The 25421-nt window shown below is 39.5% G+C and overlaps 1 protein-coding gene across 11 annotated transcripts in view; it reads right to left on the minus strand.

Moving 5' to 3' along the window:
* Positions 1-25421, minus strand: part of LOC121515031 (transcription factor SOX-6-like) — a 232828-nt gene that overhangs the window by 148605 nt on the left and 58802 nt on the right. For 3 of the 11 annotated variants that reach the window (XM_041795590.1, XM_041795581.1, XM_041795580.1), the window contains exon 1: positions 4740-4803. The exons of 2 other annotated variants lie outside the window; for them this stretch is intronic. In XM_041795590.1, the coding sequence (XP_041651524.1) occupies positions 4740-4768 (29 nt within the window). In that variant the 5' untranslated portion in view covers positions 4769-4803. 6 more of the 11 variants (XM_041795583.1, XM_041795584.1, XM_041795586.1 and 3 more) reach the window with 6 other exon arrangements.

Raw genomic sequence — 25421 nt, forward strand, 5'->3', positions numbered from 1 at the left:
ATGTTTCTCAATGTTAGCCAGTGACTTTGAGGACTGATTGCAATGACAAAATTGTTGAAAAATAAAGTTTATTGCATCTTTTTTTCCAGTGAAATTGCAAAACTTACCCACAATAAATCCTAGAGCTGTATTACCTCTGAGAAATGATACATGCTTCATGCATAGGCTTATTATGAGAAAACAGTGCCATCTCGGTGTGCACACTAAAAATGATAAATTGAACTGTTTTTCTTTAAAGTAACTCACTGGCATTACAGAATGCATGGTTTTATTCTGCAATGGTGGAGATTAGAAAATGCAAATATGAAAGTGTGCAGACATGGACACTCCATAAACAGGAAGTTTGAGTCAGATTCGACAACGAACAGCTGAGTTATCAACAACTTCCTGTTTGTCAAAAATATGCAAATTTGAGGGCTCGTCTAGACCTAAGAACATTTCCAGAGGAACTTTTCCTTATCCATGTTTCATCTAGCTCTGTGCCCAAGTTCAAGTCAATCAAATCCCTTGGACAATCAAGTGTGACCCCTGGAACAGGACCAAAACGCCTCATTTTGGACTAATTTCTTCAAAATGGCGGATGTCCTGTTGGAGATAGAGATCCAACAGACGTTTTTGTAGAGTTCCCTGAGCTCTACACACCAAAATTCATAAGTCTAAGTCCCTTTTGGGGCTGTTCCATAGAAGCACGAAAAGTGGGGCAACTTTGGCAATCTGTGAAACATTTGCATTTTTCACACCACACATATGTGTGCCAAAATAATTCGTTTTTGAGGATGATAAGGGGCCTAAAAAGGCTCCAAATGCATACAAATAAAAATAATAATGATGAATCCGACCAATTTCAATAGGGCTCCCACACCCTCGGCTCTCGTGTCCTCATTATAATGTGAGTAAATGCGATATTTGTTAGGCTGCATGAAAAAAAATAAAAAAATAAAAAAATAACGAATCAGACATCGAAATAGAAAAAATCTCCCAGCCCCCCAACACGTATTTTATAGAAAAAACAGAGTCAAGCTTGATGGCATCTCCTCTTCTAAACTCCACAGGTTCTTCCTGATGTTTTTAACACCACTGTCAAGAATAAACTCACATAGAAAGTAATCTTAAAAGCAGAAAAAATGTCTTTTTCTGGGCAGCTTTCACCGAAACATACAAATGTCACAGTGCAATGCCACCACGGTATGTTGGTTTGTCAACTTCCCATTTTTTTGCCCACATTCTTCCACGGCACTCATTATAACCCAACTAAAATTGTCTGTTGCTCTACTTCAGCTGAGTTAAGTGATCTAGAAACTTTGTTCATCACTGTCTGCACACTGAAACCACAAAAGAAACCGCCTCAGGTTTCAGAACCATGTATTTGAATAGTTAAATCACAACCACAGCCTTTTTAAAATGCACACACATGGATGCTGAAGATGGGATTACAGCTCTCTCTCCAAGCAGCAGTTCAAAGCACATATCATAGTCCTGGTATTTATCACACACAGGCTCCTTGTGAGCAACTTAACAATGACTACAGCACATTCATGCTGAATGTCTCTCTCTCGAACACACACCAGCAGAGACACAAACATGCACATTAAGCACATACAGCCTCAGGGATAATCTATTGATCTATCAAGCAGCATCAAGGTCTCTCATCACCTCTGAGCTGTTAAAAAGCAGACGCTGTGCTGCTGAGGCTCAGTGGAAAAATCTCCTTTTTCTTTCTAATGTAAGCCTGGGGCTGGGAGACTCATTAGGGTAATACATCATTTACTGTAATTACTTCCCTTTGTTGCACTATCACGATGAGGACTTTCATTGACCGCATTTATTTCCTTAACCCTCCCCTCCTTTAGCCTAATCTCTGCTCTAAATTCACAATTTACATCAAAACACAAGCACACGTTAGAGGATTGTTTTCATCTCTGTGTTTATACAGCTAATTAGTATTAGTGGCACACATTTAAACAATTAGACAGAAAACTAGAGCTACCACCAGGAGAGTTTATGTCTCTGCACAATAACCAGACAATGAAGTACAGGGATGCACCAATAAAAAGGACTATGCTTGTGTGATTCATGGGAAACTTATGAGAAATCGATGACTAGCCCAGTGATTCTACCTTTGACCTCCAAAGTCTGTTCTGTTCATCTGTAAGTTGAGTCAGAGTGCATAGTTGTGCAAAGATTGAAGTGAGTCCCTTAGAGCTATTTTGGGTATTTTGCTCAAGAGCAAAGGATGAACATGAGGACAAAATAACCAAACCAGATCTGAGCAGTTCATCCCCAAATCAGAGCGGAAATTTGTGCAAAGTGTGAGGAAAATCCATCAGTGTTTTTAAGAAAGGGGTGAACAGAATGACTTATTTCCTTAAACTTTGAAAAAGTATATTCAAAATCTAAGCATCGCTGAGTCAGAGTGGACATTTCTGCTGAGTATGGAGAAAATCAGTCCAAGCATTTTGAGTTACTGCAAGCAAGTGATGGGCATTGGGGCCAGTCTTCTTGAACTATGACCTTTGAATGAAATCGGATGCGCTCATCTCAGAGTCAGAGTGGATATTTGTGCAAAGCATGAAGAAAATTTGTCCAAGTGTTCTTGATATATTGCATTTTCAAGAATGGCTCGGATGAGGTGCAGATGGCCTGGTGGGGGGTCTAATGGGGCTCTTTTGCCATTCCCAAGCCTCCAAAGCCCCCCAAGACCAAACTATCCGAGACTAAAACTTGCCCAAGACCAGAGTGCCCTGAGGCCAAGACGAGACCAAGACCATAAATATTGATATATATTAAAAAACCATGGTAAAGTTGAACAGATAAAGAGCATTCTCTCAATTCTATTTAAATTTTTTTCAATTTCAATTTGCTTTATTGGCACGAACAGCTCAGTTACTGCCAAAGCAGTGTAAAAAATAAAAATGCATTAAATATTTACACATGATGGAAAAACCTGAGTCCAGCCAGTCCACGACCGAGACAAGACCAAGACATTCAAAATCTGGTCTTGAGACTGTTCTCTAGTACTACAACACTAATGGAGTCTGGTTTGGCGAAGCAAGAGGGATGGAAGAAATGTGAAAAAGTCTCATACTAAAACAGTGTGTTGGACTGAAGTAGTGTCAGTGGAGAATAGAGGTGATAACGTTAACAGCAGCATGAAAAACTGAGACAAGTTCACACTGAACAGCAAAAGTCAGGTGAAGAAAGAGAGAAAGGAGGCTAAGGGATTAATAGAGGGATGTTTGAGCCAAATAAAGAAGTTAGCTCACGTTTTATTGTTATTCTCTGCTCTGCTGCTGTGAAGTCTTCATTATTAACCAGAAGACTGATGAGTTTGATGATAATTGAAATATTTTGATGAGTAATGAATGTAAGGTAGAGTGTACGAGTGTGCATTTGTGTTGTAAAAGATGAGATTGTTGGTGTTTGTGCTGAAAATGGCATGTGTGTTAATGTGGCGCTGTCATTGGTGCTGACTGACATCTGTCACTTAAAGAGAGAGATGCAGGGAGGGTAAACAGATTATTCTACTCTCTCGTGGATATTTTTGGTGATTATTGTGATTGCTCCAGTTTCTCCTTCTGATTGGACTATTAATGCAGTCTGTGACCCAATGATCATGGATGCTGTTGTTTACTGAACGAGCCAAAACGTGTCATTCCTACTGCATTCCTGTAGGTGACGTAGACAGAGAGCAGAATTCGAGGCCACTGGTTCTCACTTGGGGGTCATGAGACACTGAGATGGGCTCACCAGATGCCTTAAAAAAAAAAAAGAGAATGTTTTAAATTACACTGTTGCCTCTTTACACCAATTTTACCAAATTTTTGCCACTTAAAACCCATTTTTGTCCATTTTAAACCTTTTCCATCACTTTTTCCTGCCTGTTTTTGCCACTTTAAAACCAATTTTTTGCCACTTGCTACCTATTTTTGCCTCTGTTGACCCATTATTGCCTTTGCTAGCCCCTTTTTACACCCCTTTTGTCCCATTCACAGTAAACCCATTTTTGCCAGTTTATATTCATTTTTCATCCCATACCACCATTTTCCACAATTTTTAGAGTTTTCAAGCCATTTCAGCCACTTTTTAATCCCCTTTTTGCCACTTTTTCTGCCCATTTTTGCCACTGCAAGCCATTTTTGGTTATTTTTTTGCCACTTTTCACCCATATATCTTCCTTAAAAATCCAATTTCACCACTTTTTGCCATTATCAACCAATTTTAGCAATTTTTAACCCATTTTAATCATATTTTTAACAAACGATTTTTCATCTGAGAAGGCTACATGAATAAAGAAAGATATGTGTTGCTTTGATAAGAGTGGTTATTATTCAGGTTAAATATAAAATACCACAGCTTAACTTTACAATGGACCATGATTGTGCTGGACCCCCATTTTTCCCCCTAATGGGCGGCCTTGTCTCATCATGACTATCCTTGAATGTGCATGGCTGTGTTCAACCACCTTCAGGTACAGTGGGGGTCCCCGGTCTTTGGTACCTTTATTTTGGGGGTCGCAGGCTGAAAAGCTTGAGAACCCCTGTTCTAGGCTACAACAGAATGTGCATGGGTGAACAAAGACATAATGATTATCATTATATATATGCACCACGTATAAAAATAAATAGCAATTGCTGGCTGATAAAAGCACTTAAAATAATGGAATATGTGCACAGTTGTTTCTATAATAGTTTTAAATGCATAAATGCAAAACACAACAGAAAACGTTGCAGACCCCTGACCTGGTGGTTAGGTTGCCCCCTAAGTGCATGGGCTGGCTTGGTACAAACACGACTCTATCCACTGTTCTATCTGTAATAAAGGCAAAAAAGCCCCCAAAAATAAAAAAAAAAGTAAAATAAAATTTAAAAAAAAGATGATGTATGGATGGTCAGATAATCCAAAAACCATATGGATGCTATCCATAGCAGATGCAGAGGCATTAATATCATCTTCTGGAGCAGAGGTCAGAGCCTCAGTCATCCATAGATCCGATGAAGGTGAGGTTAGAGAGAAACAGAATAGAAATAGCATGAATGGAAGAAAAGAGTGAAGTCTTTGAGCTGATTTTCAACCCTCTGTGGAGTGATTTAGTTACAATGCTTTATATTATTAATATCTTCAGGTCAGAGTGGAGAGCGTGTCAGTTTTCGTACCCTGACACTAGCCAGCCCTCCTCTGATTTAACCTGCATAACAGAGCGACTGGAAGCTGCGTTCTGACACAGATAGTAAAAGACGGTATGCACAGAACATCATGACCCTCAGAGTCACTTTACAGCATTCAAACCCACATGGAAATGAGCTCTTTCATAAGCCACGTTACAACTCACATTTACTCAACATGCAGATGCAAAAAAAGGTTAGGCCAAGAGTTGTAGATCACCATCACACATCCATGCATACCTTTTTCAGCTTTTTCATCTTTGCCCTACTTTATCTCCTAGTGACACTTTGTTATCTCACTCCTTATCAACTCATCCAGTAAATTATATTTTCTGACCCCTTTTTCTGCCTCCGCACTCATGGACTCTGTGGCCTCCCTCTTCCTCTTCAGACATTTAACTGAGGGCCAGATTTATGTTTAAGGGCACCCACGAGGCTGCATATTTCAAAGATGGACAGCCCGCTGTGATTTACCGAGCGCAAATGCACAAGTAGCAATCTGTTTTACTTCACACTAGTTGTGTCCATGTAAAAATGTGCGAGTGGTTTGAGAAATCATTGAAAGTAATTCAAGACACTTTCTGCTCTCATTTTTATTGTTATCTACAGCAGTGGTTCTCATTTTGGCTTTGACCCCCAAAATAAAGGTGCCAGAGACCCCCACTGTACCTGGAGGTGGTTGATCACGGACATGCACAATTAAGAATGGTCATGTGCAGACAAGGCTGTCCATAAGGGGGGGAAATGGGAGAGCTTTCTGGGACTAAGCCAAACTGGGGGTCCATGGAGGTCAGCAAAACTATGGTCCATTGTGAAGTTAGACTGTGAGAACCATATATTATATATATACCTGAATAATGACCACTCTTGTCAAAAAACCAAATATCTTTATTTTTTCATTTGTGTAGGAATTCGCCTTCTTTATTTGAAAATAACTTATGTTTAAAGCATAACTAAAATGGTGTAAAAATTGCTAAAATTGGTCAGTAATGGCAAAAAATGATGGAAAATGCGGTGAAATTAGATTTCTAAACAATATGTTTGGGTTATAGTGGCAAAAATGGGAACAGAAAGTGGTAAGATGGGATTAAAAAGTGGCCGAAATGGCTTTTAAGTGCAAAAAATTGGTGGAAATTAGGTGTAATGGGATAAAAATTTTAAATAAACTGGCAAAAATGGTTTAACTGTGGTTAAAATGGGCAAAAACGGTTGTAAAAAGTGATTGATAGAAGCAATAATGGGTCAACAGAGGCAACAAAAGGGAAAGTGGCAAGAATTGGTTTAGAAGTGGCAAAACAGGCAGAAAAAAAGTGCTTGAAATGGCCTAAAATAGGCAAACAATGGTTTTAAGTGGCAAAATGTCTTAAAATTGACTAAATTGGTGTTAAAAAGTGATGAAAAAGGATTAACATTTGGTGAATTGGTGGAAAGTGGCAACAGTGTAATTAAAAAAACTATTCTTAGTTTTATTAAGGGATCTGGAGACCCCCTCTCAGTGTCTCGCAACCCCCAAGGGGGTCCTGACCCCAAGGTTGAGAACCACTGATCCATGGGTGTCGATTGTTCTTTTTTATCAATATTTATAAATAGATATTGAAATTTTATCTCCAGACAAAAGAAAAAAACCTCACCCCTGAGATTTCTCAAGACATCAAACTGGGAATCAATTTTAGTGTTTTGATTTTTAGTTGCCATTTAGAAATTATCCTGCCACTCACCTGTTTGTTTAAATCTTTGTATTATTATTATTTCAACATCTTTAAATAACTGAATTGTTCATTTTAGCTTCTTTAAGCAACATTTTTAAGTCTTGTCTTTAACACCAAGATGTCAGATTCAAAAGTCAGCATCTGTGATGGTTTTGGGTAACTTGCATATCTGTGAAGGCACCATTAATACTGACATAGAGGGTATCTTTTTCAGGGATGTCCTTACTAATTTCAGAGAGACAATACCAAGCCACATTCAGCACAAGCTACAACAGCATGGCTTCACTACAAGTGAGAGTACTTGACTCATTGCCACCGAGCAGTCCATTTGCGACAGCATGGCGCACATTTATTTGCGAGAAGGGTCCCCAATAGCCGTCCCGTACTGTCCTATTTTTTGGCAAGCTTACCTGTCCATCCCTAAACGGTGGAGCTACACACAAAAGACGCACTGCGCTGCTGATTGGTCAAAAGAATCATCACTTCCTGTGTCACAGTAGTAATAAACACATACCCACATGTTTAATTATTCTGTGGATTTTTACAGACAAATATTATCAGGGCAATAATTTTAATCAACAATGTCAGTGAGAACAGTTATGTGCATGACTTTAGAGCATGAAGGGCACCAACCCAGGGCTGGAGGAGAGGGATGGCAGCCAAGGTCAAGCTCAACAGCATCTCTTTTGTCTGGGCCTTTTCACTCCTGGCGATACGTTGGAGACTGCTGGCGGTTTCCGGGCCCTTGTGAAATGCACAGCACGACCAGGCACTTGTGGCATACCTCCTCCCTGCCTAGTACCACCCCATGGACAACCTAAGAGGTGCAGACCTTCTGGGCCAGTTTTGGTGATGAGGAGGTACAGAGGGAATTGTACAAGGAGGACTATTTCAGGGTTTACTGTACCACACCGTACTCAATCATACCGGACCACCTGGTGGAAACCCAGCTTGACTGTATGCTGCATTATGAGCAGCAACATATGATACTGGAAACCCTGCACTGCAACCCTGCAAAAAAGGAAAAGAATTCCACTTTGATGACTTCAGCAGTAAGGGTCTTCAGTCCTCAGACTTTGGCAGAAAGAAGAAATGGTAGTGTAACACAGTGGTAAACATCCCAACTTTTCTGGAACATGTTGCAGTCATCAAATGTAGAATGTGTGAATATTATAAAAAATAAACTTCAGTTTGAACATTAAATATTTTGTCCTTGTGTTGTCATAAACTGACTATATTCTGAGCAGGATTTGCAAATCCCAGTAGTCTTTCTCTAGTCACATTTTACACAGTGTCCCAGCTTTTTTGTTTGTACTAATGAGAACAGAGTGGTAAAGTCAAAATATAGTCATGAATTTCAGTTACTGTTTTGTCTATTTTGACATCATTTTAAAACTTAACTGTTGATTTTAGTAAAGTAAAAACATTTATTTTGAGATTCTAACACCTCTAATCAACTCTACTGTTGTTTTTAGCTTCTTTATCACAAGTATTTCTTTTTTATTTACACTGAAAGCCTTATTTTTTTTATCTTCCTCTAGTGGAAATCATTAAAACAGAAACCAGTTTGGATTTAGGAAAGTCTGATTATTTTTTGTTCATTTCAACAAACATAAAAGTTCATTTTAGAGCGTTTAAAATTACTTTTCTGTTTATTTTGAACACATCACAGCTGTTCACATTAGTATTTTAGATAAAACCTCAGTTATTTTGACAACCTTTTGCAACTAATCTGTTCATTTAACTCATTTTAATCACTTTATTTTTCATTTTTAAAATAATCTATTAAACTTTATTGTTCACTCTAGCTTCTTACAGCAACAATTTAGCAGGTTTTATTCCACTCAGGCTGTTTTTTACACAAGCGTATTTATTTTTCTATATAAGCAAGAATGCAGACGTTGCTTGTAGTTCTGCTAAAGTCAGGAAAAAAGTCTAACATTTATGAGCTTTTGTTTGAAATGCATTTTTAGTTTCTCCCACTTATTCAGGATTAGAAGAGCCCAGTAAGTTTAAAAGCTCAGCCAGGTCTTTGACAGGAAGTGGTTTTTATCAAAAACTGATGATCATGTTTTGCAGAAAATCAAGCACTGGGTAGGTTTTAGAACTTTTTTCCATTAAAAGTTCTAAATTTTCTTGGATATTTTCCAAATTCCTCTTTCCTAAAATTTGAAAGAAATTACCAAAAAAGTGAAATTCTTAACCTGTTTTGTTTTGAATATCTCACTTAAAAAATCCCCAAATTATTAAAAATATTCCCCCAATGTTTCAGAGGGACTTTATCATGAAGGTTTAAAAAAAAAAAAAAAAAAAAAAAAAAAAAAAAAAAGAAGAGGAGGGCTTCTAGTTTGGGGAGCTCAGAATTTGTCTGCTGTTTGCAGACGATGTGGTTCTGTTGGCACCTCTAAGTCCAAGACCATGGTCCTATACCCCAAAACAATGAGGAGAGCGTCTTTTTCCCCTCAAGAAGGAGTCCAAGTATCTCAGGGTCTTGTTCCTGAGTGAGAGAAGAATAGACTGAGACGGATGGATGAATAAATTTCACATAAAGTTCATTCTATTAAAAAATGTTAATTCCAGATTTCAAGTGAATCCCCACTCAAAATTTCATATAAAGTTCCCAAAAATCTGCGAAATACATTTCTTTAAATGCCCATATAAATGCCGGAAAATGTGAAGGAACCCCTCTCACTTTCCGAAAAATTTCCAATCAAATTCACCCAAATTAAAAAAAAAGAAAATCTAAATAAATACTTAAAATTTAATGCAAATGTCCCCCCAAAAATTAATATCAAACTGCCAAAAAATACCATTGCATTTCCCTAATATATCTATGATAGTTTATAGCAAACTTCACTAACAATTCAAGCAAATTACCTTAACTTTAATGGACATTCTGGAAATTTTATCTTAAATTTCTAATAACTGAAATTACTACTTTGTTGTAGGAAAAAAATCTGCACCTAACAGTTTATTTCACCATATGTTGGTCCATGTCTCACATCCTGAAGTAACCAATCTGTCTATTTTAGATTTTATAGCCTTTTGATCATCCTTTTATACTTTAACTGATCTTTTGACCTATTTTATTAACATGTTTCAGCAACTTCATTTTTCATTTTAGTTCCGTCCAGTTTTTTTTTTTTTTTTTTTTTTTTGTTTTTTATGTTTTTTTTTTTTTTGTTATAGAGAAAAGCTCATGTTAGACACATGCTACAAGTATACTGGTGGAGGCACTCATTTCCTCCTAAATCTAAGTCCAGGTATGTCTTTGCAGAAATGTAAACTTGATAAGCTTAGCATGAGTAATCTGATAAAGACGGCAAAAGCTTACGGTTTCAGGTCTAAATCTCCAGACTTTTGTTGTTTGACACAAGAGTACGAGCGCATGAGATAATAAAAGCCCCGACAAGTGACAAACAGCAAATAACGAATCCATAATGAGCTGGTGTAGCCCACACTGGAGCGATGAGAGGGGAACAGGGAGGGAGACAGCGAGGAGAGTCTATATTTAGCTGACAATATTGCTGGTGCTGTGTTTATGGGGGAGCTTTAGACGTAGTTTCTTGGAACTGGTGTCTCATATGGCCAGGAATGCCCAGCCTCATAACTCGTTGTCACTGATATGGTTTCATCATGGTGAAGCTGCCACAAGGCCTTTTGTAATTGGTTGGAAGTGCACGGTTTGGGATGACTGCTGAGGGTTTGTTTTCAATCACAAACTTGGAATAAAGACTCAGTGTGGACGTCTTCAGGTCAGCAAAAGGTTAGGACCGCTTTGAGCCTCAGGTTTGGTATCTGAGTAACACAAAAAGTTTGTTTGTGTCAGTAGAAAGAAGAGGCCATCTTTGGATAACAGTGATGATTAACATCACTAACACAGTAGCCACTGGCCAGCTACAGTTAGCCACACTCTGAAGCCTTTCATTTAATTACAAAAAATAATACAAAAACTCTCTACTGATTCATATAAAATCTAAATAAGATTACTCATTACTCAGAAAAATCACAACCCCAATTCCATAAAAGTTGGGGTAAAAAAAAAAAGGTAAAAAAAAAAAAAAAAAACCCTGCTTTGATAGACAGTGATTTCTGGAGCCCATGCGATGATTTCCATGTATATTTTAATGTAGTGCAGTAACAAATATTGACCATCAGCCTTGTCCCTTGCACACATAGACTTCTAAAGAATTTTTGACTCTTTTGATGATACTACATAGGAAAATCTGGGAGTAGTTTTTCCATATTAACAATTATTTTACTCAAAAATAGTCAAATTTACTCTTTTTGGAGTGTATTTATTAGCAGCCACTGCCAGAGTTGGAGTAAAAACTCACGTTTTAACCCAGCTGCCATCACTCATGGACGGTCACGGCTGCAGCTCGTTAGGAGTCCCAGCTGCAGATAATCACCGGCAATCAGGACCTACACACCTGGTGATGAACCTTCAGACACCTGTGGACTACAGCTTCTAGTCAGATAACCTGGCTCCGCTTTAAACTTTAAATCTTGTGATTTTTCACAGTTTTTTTTTTGTCTAGTCTAACTCCAGTTGGTCCTCAATAAAAACACTTTTCAGAGTAAAGAAAACTCTGAAAACAAGCACAGTAAATATGACTCCAAATAGACTAGGACCAAATGTTTGATTTTTAAGGGTAAAATTTGAATCAGATTGAGTAAAATTTTCTCTGGTAAATTTACCGTGTATGCACTGTAGATGGCTGGAGATTCAAAGTTTTCAGAATTTTATATTGAGCAACATTTATTTCTAAAATTATTCCAGAGGTTTTGGATGCAGTTATTGGAACATTTTTGAACCTCAGCCTTTCGAAAACGCTCCTTGACCTGAAGCCAATTAATCTTAAAAAGCTGAAGCTGTTTTTCATTAGTGCAACTTGATTTCCAGACTTTTATTGCCCTGTCTCAACTTTTTTGGGATGTGTTGCTGCAAGGAAATTAAATATGAGCTCATATTTTCATGAACTGGTAAAATGTCTCAGTTTAAACATCTGGTACGTTGTTGATGTTCTATTGTGAATAAGATATGAAAAGAACACAAATCATTTACACAGCGTCCCAACGGTTTTGCAAGTTGCAAAATTGAACAGGCTTTGTATTTATCAAAATGACCTCTGATTTTGTAAGAGGACATGTCGAGTACATGAGGTTGTAAAGCCGGGTGTACACCGTGTGAATTTAGTCCAGTATTTTAGTCCCACAGTGAGAGCAGAGCTACGGGCAGAATCCTCAACTTTGGGGTAGTTTTTCCTGCGGAAACTGTCAGACAGCATCTTAAATCATCATGACGACAGCAGTTATGACTTTCTAATGCCCCCTTCAACCCCGCTATAATATAATAACAAGCAAGAAGCATTCATACCTGCAAACCTGCAGCTTTTAGTGTGTGTGGGATAGTGATAGGAAGTCTGGCTCTTTTCAGTGATCTGGATCATTTGGTTCTACTTAGCAAAAAGAGCCGGCTCCTTCAGCTCCCAGACAGCTCTTCATTCATGTACCAGGCTGGCTTCATTTGACCTGCCAATTTTAACAATATCATATGATTGATTTTTGGCAGGTATTTTACTCCAACTATGCTCATTTTTTTTTAATTGATGAAAATATCATGTAATTATTTTTCAAAATGTACTGTCTCCCAAAAATACCTTGCGGGTCAGATGAAATCTGCTCATTGGCTGGGCTCTATGACTCACCTGAAATAAAACATTTACGCTCCATCATCAAACACTAGTCCTTAATGCATGGTGTGCCTGTGGTAGAGGACAGCTAATCAATCAAATAAGACACAGACACACACAATCTATATAAAGATAAAAGTGGTAATAGTAACAATGATATAAAACAGCTCTTATCGTTCAGGTGAAAGAGCCGGTTCTTTGAAACGGCTCGTTCACTAACGACCCGTGTGGGATAGAGAGATAATGGGAGGGAGAGTAAGGACATGACTGGATATGGTTTCAACCTCAGTGTGTGAGACTTTTTTAAAGTAACTCCTCAGATTTCTGTCAGTCTGTCCCGACTTCACTCAAACACTGTGAGCACGCAGGTTGTGCACCACTATTGCACTGTACAGTGTGAGCACATAAATCATGCACAATGATCATGAGAGATTCAGTCACACATTATGAGCTGACACTCTGCCATGACTGCCATGAGGGCCTCACAGAAGAGTCTGCTTAGGGGTTAACTTTGGCCCCCATTAAAGCCATCTTTATGTTTAATTTTATCCCAAACCAAACAAATGCAGATGTTAAAAAACGGTCTATTACTTTATTCAGCTCTGAGTGTAGTGACATCTGTATTTATGCTTTAAATTTAAAATTAGGACTTTTGTTTTAGCCCCTCTGAAGAAAAATGCACCAGCCACCACAGCTTCAAACTGATAGAGCTTGCTGAGAGCACAGTTAGTCATGGCCCGGCTCGTACAAAAAGACAAAACCAAGGGAAACTTACAGCCCAGTGCATGTTACACGGTGTGAAACTAAACTAACAACAGCCACTCTTGATTTGTTGAGGTACTCGCTGTTACCTTAGTCAGCAAATGTTCACCACTTCTGTGGTTACCAAATCCAGAACAGATTTTTGTTTCTGCCTGTGGATGATCGGGGGAATTTAACGTTACAAAATGACTTTTTTCAGCGAGTTTTAGAATGAAAGACTAAACATCAGGTAGAATGATAATGGAGGAGGAACTTCCGCCCAGCTGCTACTGTCATGACATGAAGAAAAACAGACGCGGAGCTGTTCTTTGGGATGTCAGCCATCTCTAGGAGCAGACATCCAAACTTTAGCAGAAAAACATCATCACTGTGAGTTTTTCCCTCTCAGAAAGACTTCTAGTTACATGATGGGTCACTTTGGATCGATAAAACAAACAGGAAAAAGGTGTTTTTCTTATGCGCAGAACCTCCCTATAGACAAAAACCGACTTTGACGACAAGGAGTCGATGTCATTAAGCAGTAAAAATGTTCATGATGCTACACTGATAACCAGAAAGTGAATGCATTTTTACAAACAAGGCCTGGAGGCCCTCAGAGAGGCTTTTCTGTTGTTCCACATGCAGAACAACATCAACCTTTCCCTGAAAACAGCTCCTCTGTCCTCAGACATTTCTTGGAAAATGACACTGCAGAGATCCATCGCTTGCCTAAACCAAACAAAGCATGCACTGTTAAGTGGAGAGTTTTAATTTTTCATGCTTTTACAGTTTTTACAAGCATGAAGTCAGGTTGGGAAGATCATCCCAGCAGCAGCAGGGCTGAATAAGACGGGTACATGCTGTAACATGGTGTAATCGATAATCGCATTACTTACTGTTCTCTGTGAGCATTTTGGGTAATATTCCCTTTCCTCCTTTGTTGTCTACGTCATTTCTTAGCTCAGAGACACATTCAACAAACAAACCGTTGCTGCCGTCAGCTAGCTAAGTCCTCTTCTTAATCGTGGACAGTAACTTAGAATCCCTTTGTGAGAGGAAGAAAAACAAAAAAAAGGGGTCGGAATTTGGCAGGAAAGCGTTGTTCAGATCTGGCCTGGAACCTGGCGACTTGGCAGAAACAATCAGGCATTGTGGAGCGTGGACGGAGAGGGACCTGTGACAGATGAGAGCGGGAGAGAGAGGGCCCCCTCTTAGAAAAACAGTACACAAAGCGCCATTCACAACCCAGGTCCCTTCTGCCACTTGTGGAGCGAGAGAAGGGCTCCGACAAAGGCCTTCGACTCGACCAATTGGGTGTAAAATCTCCAGCCGTCCCAGCTGGATAGAACTGAGGAAGTGGGAAATACCAAAGAGAAAGAGAGACGGAGAATGAGAGGAGAGAGAGGGAAAAAAGACAAGAGGAGAAAGAAAATGAAGGACTTTCCTCAGAATTGTTTGTCTGTTGGAGCGTTTCGCCAAAAAAAAAAAAAAAAATACCGGGAGAGAGAGCTGGAGGTTCAAACAGACACGGCCCTGTTGGTGGGATCATTGCCACAGCATCCAACAACGACTGCAACAATGTGCCCCAGAGCAAGGAACTCAAGAGATCACTCTGGTTCAAAACAACCCTGTAGTTATGTCATTTCTATCCACACTGAGGGTACAGTCCAACGCTCACGTCGCCTATAAATAGTCAGACAAGCCTTAAAAATAGCTAGTTTACCTCACATGGACGGCATGTCTGTCTTCTTCAGATGTACTAACCAAAGCCAAAATACCCTCATCTCCTGATGTGATACACTGACAGAGTCAAATAGAACAAATGTGAAGATGGAAGCAAAACAACAAATATTACTTAGACGCACAGGCCACAGCATCTTCCCATTTCTAAAAACAGAATTAAAAAGAGTTAAATGTCAGAAAAAGTGGAGGAAAAGGTGAAACAAGATTTTAGATGAAGCAGAAATGGGATAGAAGTGGCAAAAAAAGAGCAAAAGGGGCAAAACTACAGGAGTTTTGAGTTCTTTTGTTCGGACATAAGGTGAAAATAAAGATGTTAGTTTTTACCCTGACAGTTTTGGCGAGCAGCTCTCCACTTCTTCAGAAGCGTCTCACTGACGGCGTGTGACGTGTCAGCTGGCAGATTTTGACAGCCGGCAAACGCGGCACGCTCAGCGGCGCTGCCGGATCCGCCGGGCCAGCCACGCCCACGCCGTAATGGCATGTCATGACGGGCCCAAACAAACCCAACCGCTCCACCAAGCGCACCGCGGCCCCCGCCGTCCTATTTCTTCTGGAGTAGAGTGTCCCAGGTGTGGGAAAGCATGAAGCCCCCTTCGTCCCTGTTTAAGACCCTCTCAGCACGTCTCCTAATCTCCATAGCCTCCTTAATCCAACGTTTGTGTTTGTTTTCCTGGACTCCGATGACTCCGATCTTGGCCCGTTCGTTTGGGCCCATCATGACATGCCATTACGGCGTGGATGTGGCTGGCCCGGCGGATCCGGCAGCGCAGCTCGGCATGCCGCGTTTGCCGGCTGTCAAAATCTGCCGGCTGACACGTCACACGCCGTCAGTGAGACGCTTCTGAACAAGGCGAGAGCTGCTCGCCGAAACTGTCATGGTAAAAACTAACATCTTTATTTTCACCTTATGTCTGACCAAAAGAACTCCTGTATCAATAAGAAGACATGATGAACATTTTTGAGCTATAAGGGGCAAAAATAGGTTGAAGTGGCCAAAAAAAGGCACAAAAAGTGGAAAAGGCGATTAAAAAGTGGAAGAAAATGGATTTTACTGGCAAAATGGGTTAATTGAGGCAAAAAATAGACAAAAATTGGCAGAAAAGGGTTAAACTGGCAATGTGCAAAAAAATAGTGAAACGTGGTTAGAATGGACAAACGTGTGTAAAATGTGTGGAAAAAGGGGTTAATAGTGGCAATAATAAGTCAATAGAGGCACTAATGGGTGGAAAGTGGTAAGAATTGGTTTAGAAGTGATAAAAAAACATTCAGAAAAAAGAGGTGGGAAGGGTTTGAAATTAACAAAAATGGGTTAAGAGTAGAAAATAAAATTTTAAAACTGATGTAAGTGGTAAAAGTGGGCAGAAAAAGAGGCTAAAATAGATCCAAATCATGCAAAATACTAAAAAGTGGCTAAATTTGGTGGGAAAAATCATTTCAAATATGTTCTTCCGTTTTTTTAAGGCATCTGGTGACCCCCCCCCCGAAGTGCATCCCGACCCCCACGTTGAGAACCACAGCACTCAGGAGTTGTAAATTATCATTAGATAATAAAATGTGTTCAAGCAAGTACAAGATATGGCTAATAGACATTTAGATGGCTCTTATGAGGATAAAACCACATGGTTCACAGTCAAACCCAGTGTTATATAGTAAAGGTTGGGTATATAGTGCACATAGTTTTGCTAAGGAGTCTGAAAATGATTCGCTTTAAAGTTGAGCAACTTGAAGTTTTGGTGAAATTGAACAAAACTGAAACTGAATCTTCTCATACATTAATTGAGGTGTATCTCACGTGTTTGTGTGTTTGAAAAGCCCAAAAGTTTCTGTGGAAGCAGAGAGATGTGGCGCCCATGCACATCCATGCGCATCAGAATGATGGCAGAACCGTCTCTATTGATGAAGGGACAGTTCAACTAATTTTGCATGAAAATTTCAACATGGCAAAAGCGTGTCAAAGTTGCACCAAAACTTCTGACTCCTCATGAAAAGGAAAAACGTGAGCAAGTTTGTGGAGACATTTTGGAACAAACTGAAGGAAATTTTCATGCAATGTAGTGAAACATTTTATCCAGCAACAAAACTGCAGTCAGTGCACTGGGAAACACCGCCGTCACCAAGGATGAAAAAAGCATGGCAAGCAATGGAGGCACTGATTAGTCAAGTGTCACCAGTTAATCCAACACCAGTTAAACTGTGACACTGGTTCTATACAGCAGGTAAGATAGGTGACACGTAGCTTTGTAATCTGGCTGTTTTATTATCTCTGAGACTTCAGAATAAAATGTTAAGTATCTTATAAACTTAAAGGCATGACTTCAAATGTAAGATTTCTGTTTATGGTTTTAATTTACTAAATATGACCCGTCACGGCCCACATGCACCTCTGGGGCCTACCAGGGGACCGAAGCCCACTCTGAGACACACTGACATAACACATTATACATCATAACAATAAACATGGCAGCAAGTTCTACAAAAATGGATCTCAAGTCGTTGTGAGTGACGTTTTTTAGCTTTAAATGGGGCACTGGAGAACTGTAAGGACTTCCATAAAGTGATGGGATTCAAAAGATTTGAACTTGATTTGAGTAGACCAGATTCTTTTATAAAATCAAATCAGATCTGAGTCATAAAGGAGCAACGAACTCAAAACCAGGTCACTTTGGCCTTTAGTGTGAATGCAGCCTTCGCCTCTTACATGAGTCAAGCTTTAAAACAACCCTTGTGTCCAACACTTCCCATCATGCATCTTAAAGCTGTCTATCATTAGACCCCTGCCAACCAAATGCCTGCTTTGTTCAAGGCTAATTGCTGCAGGGGAGTTGTTCGGTAGCCATCAGTGAGAGTTTGTGGTTGTATCGGGCAACTCCCAGGTGTGAATGTGCAGCAGGGCGTTTCTAAAAACAGCTTGTGTGTTCAGTTTGTTTCCTTGGATAAATAAATGAAGAAGAAAAAAAACCTGAAAGAGAATTTGCCATGAATGGGAGCAGCTCTTCCTGCTCCTAAATCTTGGGTCTGTCTGGACTCTCATTAGATCATCGCTGAGCGCTGCAAACAGAGGGCACTGTCATAGGTCAGACATATGGAATGTGAGCGCACACACACGCTGCCCTGTTTTCTCCCAGAGAATCCCTCGTCCGCGCTCTTTTGCCCAAAATAGAAACGTTAAATAGCAACGGCAGTTACCCCCAAACCAGCCCATTCCGTCACTGCCTTCATAGCAAGAAAAGCAGTTTTGTTTGCTGGAATTCCAGCCCATTAGCATGGATTTGACTGTAAGAGTCGGCTCTGTTGCTCTGTAGCCGGCAGAGCCAAAGAGTAGCTGCTCCGTTTCAAAGACGACACACTTTATTGCATGCGACTGCAGGTTTTTCTGACCTTTTCTTGACTTAAGGGAAACAATGAAGGGAGGTAAGCACAAGGCGGATGCTGTGCGAGATCCGCGGGTCAGAACCAAGTGCTCATCAATCAGCTGTCATGTCCAAATCCTTGCAAGATTCCCAGGTAAACAGCAGTCATTGTGTGACCATCAGTATGTTACACTGGAGAGCTCTATTGTATTTACCTCTGTGGAAAGTATTTACAACCACAAGGCACGCAGAAGTGATGGGCAGAGGCAACGCTCAGGTAGGAGACAGAGGAAATATGGACCACCTCTTACTGAGTTCATTCTAAAGTGAGACAAAAATATATCGTAGCAGTCAATCTTGGAATGTTTCATGCAGAAAAATATTTTGGATACAGTCCTATTTAGTGATTTCTGTGACAAACGACTGTCAGGCTGAGTCTTTACCCCTACCTCTACCCCTCGTTCTCAACTGCCCCAGGCCATTGCCCCTCGTAATTCTGTTACAAGGGCGAAGGTGAAATCTCCCTGCATATAGTTTTTACACGTACATTTAACGATGCATACTTCTTCCTAAAAATAACTGCAGCAAATTGAACCTAAAGAACTAAAATTGGTAAAAAACAAACAAAAAATAATAATAACAATAATAATAATAACTAGATCAAAATTGCAATTTCAGCTGAAATTGCGTGGGGATGCTGAGAGCCGAATTGTGGAAGAACTGCTGAAAATAGCCAAAAAGCACAAAAATAGCTGAAAATAGCATAAAAATAGCATAAAATGGCATAAAGGTAGATGAAAAAGTCATTCTATAGCTAGAAAAAGGATAAAAATAGCCAAAAGTAGCCTAAAAAAGCTGAAAATAGCCTGAAAATAGCTGAAAGTAGCCTGAAGAAGCTGAAAATAGCCTAAAAACAGCTAAAAATAGCCTAAAAAAGCTGAAAATAGCCTAAAGATAGCTGAAAGTAGCCTAAAATAGCTGGAAATAGCTTAAGAATAGCTGAAAGTAGCCTTAAAATAGCTGAAAATGGCATTTAATGGCTGAAAAAGCATTGAAATAGCTGAAAATACCATGAAAATAGCTCAAAATAGTGGAAAAATAGCTGAAAATAGCATAGAAGCTGAAGAGTGCAATGTCTGATCTGTGAAGAATGTGAAATCGTTGCTCAAAATATAGAATTTAGTAAACAAAAAGTTTTTTTAGTGGATTTAAAGAGCTGGCCCATCTGAAATAATGTTATTTTAGTTTCAGAAAAAGCAAAATAGTTAAAAACGTATAAATAGTAGAAAAAGTATTATAAATAGCTGAAAAGAGTACAAGAAGCTGACGAGTATGATAGAATAGTGAAAATAGCCCAAGGAATGACAAAGTTATGAGGAGTTGAAGGAAGTGCAGATTTGTGAATTTTTTTAACATTGTTAAACAAAATTAAATATTTTAAAGATAATAAAAGTTAGAAATGAGAAAAGATATAGCAGTCGAAAGATAAATAAACTGAGTTTTTTAAAGTTCAAACGGTGTCGATACGACAAAGTATGAAGGAGATAGCCGGCACGGAAGAATAATAATAAATAAAATGGCTGACACAAATATCAATAGTGTGGATGCTTACTCAGCAACCCCACTAATCACAAAGAAAAATAAAATGCATTTAGATAAAATAAAAAATAAAGAAATGGGATGACGTTCAAGTTCCTGACACATCATCAGTAGTTACTGAAGCTGTTAACATAAATGGATGTAAAGAGCTGCTTTTTAAATCAAAGGACCAAAATGCATTCAAACAGCGCAAAAAAACATACATTATATGGACAAAAGTATTTGGCCACAGCTGTTATTATTGAATTCAGGTGTTTCAGTCAAGCCTGTTGCCACAGGTGTATAATATCCAACACCTAGCCATGCAGGCTCCATTTACAAACATTTGTGATGCTTCATGGGTCGTTCTGAAGAGCTCAGTGATGGACCACCATTGCAATAAGATTGTTTGTGAAGTTTCATCCCTGGTGGATAGTCCACAGTCAACTGCAGAAGAGTTTAGGAACAGCAGCCATGAAGTGGAAGACCACACGAAACCACAGAGCAGGGTCAACGACTGCTACAGACCATGGTGTTTAAAAATCACCATAAAAGCAGATTGTTAGTCAGTGTGGGTCAGTGGTACAAAAACTTTGCACTTCAATGAAGGATGATCCAAAAACTGGTTAATTGTTTGCTAGAGTATTTGCATCTACCTTTTTCATTTCAGTACATTAATGAGGTCATAGGAAACCTGATACTGCAAATAATCCATTCAATACTCCTCAAATGAGAAAAAGGATTACATAACAGAAGTATCACACTGACATAAGTATTCAGACCTTTTGCAGCCACACTTGAAATTTAGCGCTGGTTCCTCCCAATTCTAATGATTGTTGCTGAGATGTTTCTACACCTTGATTAGAGTAAGGCACACACATCTTTATAGAAGGCCTCACAGCTGACAATGCATATCAGAGCTAAAGCCAAGCCATGAGGTCAAAGGAGCTGCAGAGCTCAGAGACAGGGTTGTTGACAGGCACAAATCTGTGGAAGGCTACAAAAACATTTCTGCTGCACTGATAGTTCACAAGAGCGCAGTGGCCTCCAGAATTCTCAAGCGGTAAGAAGTTTGGCACAACCAGGCCTTTTCAAAGAGAAGGGCATGGGCGTAGCACAGGGGGGAAATAGGGTACTGATTATCTGGGCCCACAGTAGGGAGGGGCCCTTGAGAAACCTGCAATGAAAAATGTGTTTTTATTTAATTTTTTCATAGTAATAAGCGTAATTATTGAATCAAAAGTGACTAAATGCGTCGCTCAACAGCCTGAAAATTGTATCAAATAGAGTAAAATACAACACTGGGGGGCCCGGCTCCTCCCTTAAAAATGTGCAAATGGTGTAGTCCAGCACTGCAAAATAATGCTAGTAAATTTGATTTAATCATAGTAAAAATATTGCTCATAAATTGGGAAATTACAATACATTAAAATGTGCAGGTACTTGTTAAATAAACATTTGATGCTTGGCTAGCTTGTTAAGGGGGGCCCTGTTATAATATTCTTTCTGAGGGACCAAAATCCCTAGCTACACCCCTGGAGAAGGGCCAAGAGAGGTGGCCAAGAACCTGATGGCAACTCTGGCTGAGCTCCAGAGATCCTGTGTGAAGATGGGACAAAGATCCAGAAGGACAACCATGGTCTGGACTTTACAGCAGAGTGCCTAGACAGAGTGCTCATTTTTGAAATTTAGATCATGAAATCTGTTTTGTATAAAGTGTCCCATTATTGCTCACTAGCAAATAATTGCCAAACTTAAATGATATTTAATCACACAAACCATTAAGGAAATACCACTATCATTGGTTTTAAGGCTGACTGAACTGTTCAGCAGCTTCTTGATAAAGGCAGGTGGTTATTTTGGGTGAGTTTGAGTTGAAAACATATTTAATTCCTCTATTAACATCTTCAAACATAAACCTTGGCTGCTCCACAAAGGTAAATTATCAGTGTCCAGTTCCTCCAGGGTATTTTAATAATCATACGCCATGCAGTCCAAGGATTTTGTCTTTCATCAGAGGGACACCTGGAGCAAACAGGAGGCTGGATGTCTCCATTAGCCCCGCTGATGGAAAGGCTCAATCAAAGCGATGATGGAGCGCTCAGGAAATAATGAATGCATGGCTTGTACAGTGGACATAAACACACGGCACTATGCAGGGTCTCTGTGTTCAGGGACCTGGACCAAAACCGCAGACCCCGAGAAATCCAGAAGTGGCCTTATTGACCAACACCCTCCCTTGTGCTTGTTATTTTTCCTGGCATGCGAACACACCCCGTCCTAACACAAATACAGTACACATATACATTTATCTGCTTCATGGCAACGATACAGAGTAAACCATTGAAGAAACCATTGAAGACCAAAGTCAACACTCGGGGGCTCAAAAGGACTGTTTGTCTGCTACCTCTCACCTGGGCTACTTAGAAGACCTGGTCAGTGAGAATATTTGGTGTCTTAATCCTTAATGGACCACATTGTCCAGGAAGCGTTGCCAAGAATGATGCCCGTTAGCATTTAGATTTAATACAGCATGGAAAAGATACAAAAACAGAGTGAATTAAGTTATATTTCTACTTTGGCAGGGTTACAACCCTGAAATAATTTAATGTAAGCAGCTATCAAAAATATTTTTCTACTTTAGCCAAATGTAAAATGACCTCTGTAGTCCAGGACAGTTCAGCCTCTGCAGGTCTGTTCAATTCAAAAGAAAAAGAAAATTAAAAATAAGATTAAAAATAATAAAAGAAGATAAATTTGATAAATAAATCTCTTATTCTAATAATTTAAAAAAACTTAAAAGATAAATAATATTGACAACAAATAAAGACATTAAAAATACAAAATTAGTGAAAAATTACATAAAATAAAAAACAAGAAAATGAAATAAAAAAGAAAAAAATCAGAGGTTAATAAAGAAATTTTAACTTTCACATTCAAAAGAAAAAGAAAATTTAAATTAAGATAATAAGAATTCAATGAATAAATCTCTTATTTTAATGATTTAAAAAATAAAAAAATAGATTATATTGAACACAAATAAAAGCATTAAAAGAAAAAACAAAATTATTGAAAAATTAAATAAAATAAAAACAAGAAAACAAAATAAAAACAAAAAATTTCAAATTTTTTTTTAACTCAATCAAAATCTGTGATAGAATTACTCACCATGAAGCAGCAGCAAAAGATCATGAGAGAAATGTTTCTGGTTTCATGCTTTGATGGCAAATTTGGACTGTTTCTTCAGGTTTATAGTTTATTGGTAAGTAAATCATGGGCACCATGGGTATTTTGGAATCTGTTTTGTAATTTTTGTGTTATAATTGATGTCATGCCCTTGGAATGATGCTACTAATATAAAAGCAAACCAGCAGGGGAGAAGAGAGAGGTCACAATCATGCTCGAGCACAGTACGAAACAATAGGGCCAACTGTGAAAACGTCCTAACTGATAATGACCACTGTTTTCTGCCCCAGATAAAGCTCCTGAGAGGAGTTTTTAACTGGTTATGAACCAAACAGAACCTCATATAAATGCCTGTAAATGACCTGCAAAAGCAAAGAAAACCATCAGCAAGAAGATTTACTGTTTCCATTATCTAATTATGACTGCTTAAAACTGCTGAGTGGGGTAGAATTAAAAAAAAAAATCTGATCTGGCTGCAGACCTCTATGGTGTGGCTTTGCTGCAGATTTCTGCAATGAAGCAACCTTGACCGTATAGCAGGAAGATACGTATATTTCACTAGCTGGAACCAGAATGGGCTATTTTCCACAACACCACAAACTTAGGAAACCTAAAGAGGGTTAGGGGTAGGCACCTGAACCCTAAAGGTTAGGGTATGGGGGGGGGGCATTAAACTAAAAATTACACCACAAACTAAAGAAAACCCAAAGAGGGTTAGGGGTAGGCACCTGAACTCTAAACATTAAGGTAAGGGGAGGTGGATAAGTGAACTTTTTTTTGGGCCTTTATTAGAGAGAGGAGGTCAGTGGATACCCGGAAACAGGGAAGAGAGTGGGGAGAGACATGCAGTAAAGGGCAAAAGGTAGGATTTGAACCTGGGCTGTACATGGTGCGCACCTTAAACCATTCGACCTGCACGCCCAATAAAAGGAAACATAACCAACCACAAACTAAAGAAAACAAAAAAGGGTAAGGGCTTGGCACCTGAACCCAAAACATTAGGGTAAGGGGGATAACAAGATAGGACACCACGAACTAGGGGCTGCACGGTGGCAAAGGGGTAAGCGCCGTTGCCTCACAGCTAGAAGGTCCCTGGTTTGCTTCCCAGCGAGGGCCTTTCTGTGTGGAGTTTGCATGTTCTCCCCATGCACGCGGAGTGAACCACCACCACCAAAAACATGCTCCTTTGGTTAACTGGTGGCTACAAATTGGCCGTAGGTGTGAATGTGAGCGTACCTGGTTGTCTGTCTCTCTATGTCAGCCCTGTGGTTGGCTGGCAACCAGTCCAGGGTGCCTCTCGCCTAATGACAGCTGGGATAGGCTTGCGACCCCCAACAGGATAAGCGGTATAGAAAATGGATGGACACACCACAAACTAAGTAAAACCCAAAGGGGATTAGGGTTAGGCTCCTGAACCCTTTAGGGTTAGGGCTCGGGGGAGGGGGAAGGAGGAAGGGGGTATAATAAAAGATAAAGGTTTGAGGTTAGGCACCCGAATCCTACAGGTAAAGATTAGGGGGATAAAACTGAAGTTAACACACCCATAACTAAGGAAAAACCTAACAAGGGTTAGTGTCACTTCCTGCCCCACGGTTGATGTGGCCCCATTGTAGAGGTCTGCAGCCAGAAGCCTTTCAAAAATTACTCTCATGTAAAAGACATGTCCACTGGGGGCGCCAAAAACCACACAAACCAATAGCTTGTAGCAGGAATGTCGAAGACCAATGCCACATCTTAGCATAGGACACTTTATTCATGAGGGTGACCTTTGGTAGCTTAAAGCTAGGAAATTCAAAGCTTCTAAAAGGAATTTCATAGATGACATTTAAAGCAACAAAGCAATCTTTGCTTTAACTTTAAGTCAGTATTCATGCTCCCTCTTCTGTGTAAATCTGAGACTCCTTCTGCTCTCCTTCCTCTATCGTCTCTCTTTCTCTTTACCTTATTTCACCTGCGATCTGTGTCAGCTTATGGCACATACAGCCTGACACTTGACAAACACCTTTAGGAGGTAATACGCTTTTTATCAGCAGGAGCTAATGCTGCAGCGCACCACCACATGTCCTCTCACTTCAAGCCATTATCCTTATTATCCTGCTCATTACCTCTGACCTCCTTGGGGACGAGCATAACTCCACTGTGATGCACAGGGAAGCTTGTTACACAAGTTTAAAGCCTGTTGTGCTTTAACCTCTTCGTGTAGGTAACAAAGGCTGCAAACAAGGGGAAATCCTATCATCTTAAGAGTAAAGATGA

This window comes from Cheilinus undulatus, linkage group 9 (assembly GCF_018320785.1).
Source record: "Cheilinus undulatus linkage group 9, ASM1832078v1, whole genome shotgun sequence".
NCBI lineage: Eukaryota > Metazoa > Chordata > Actinopteri > Labriformes > Labridae > Cheilinus > Cheilinus undulatus.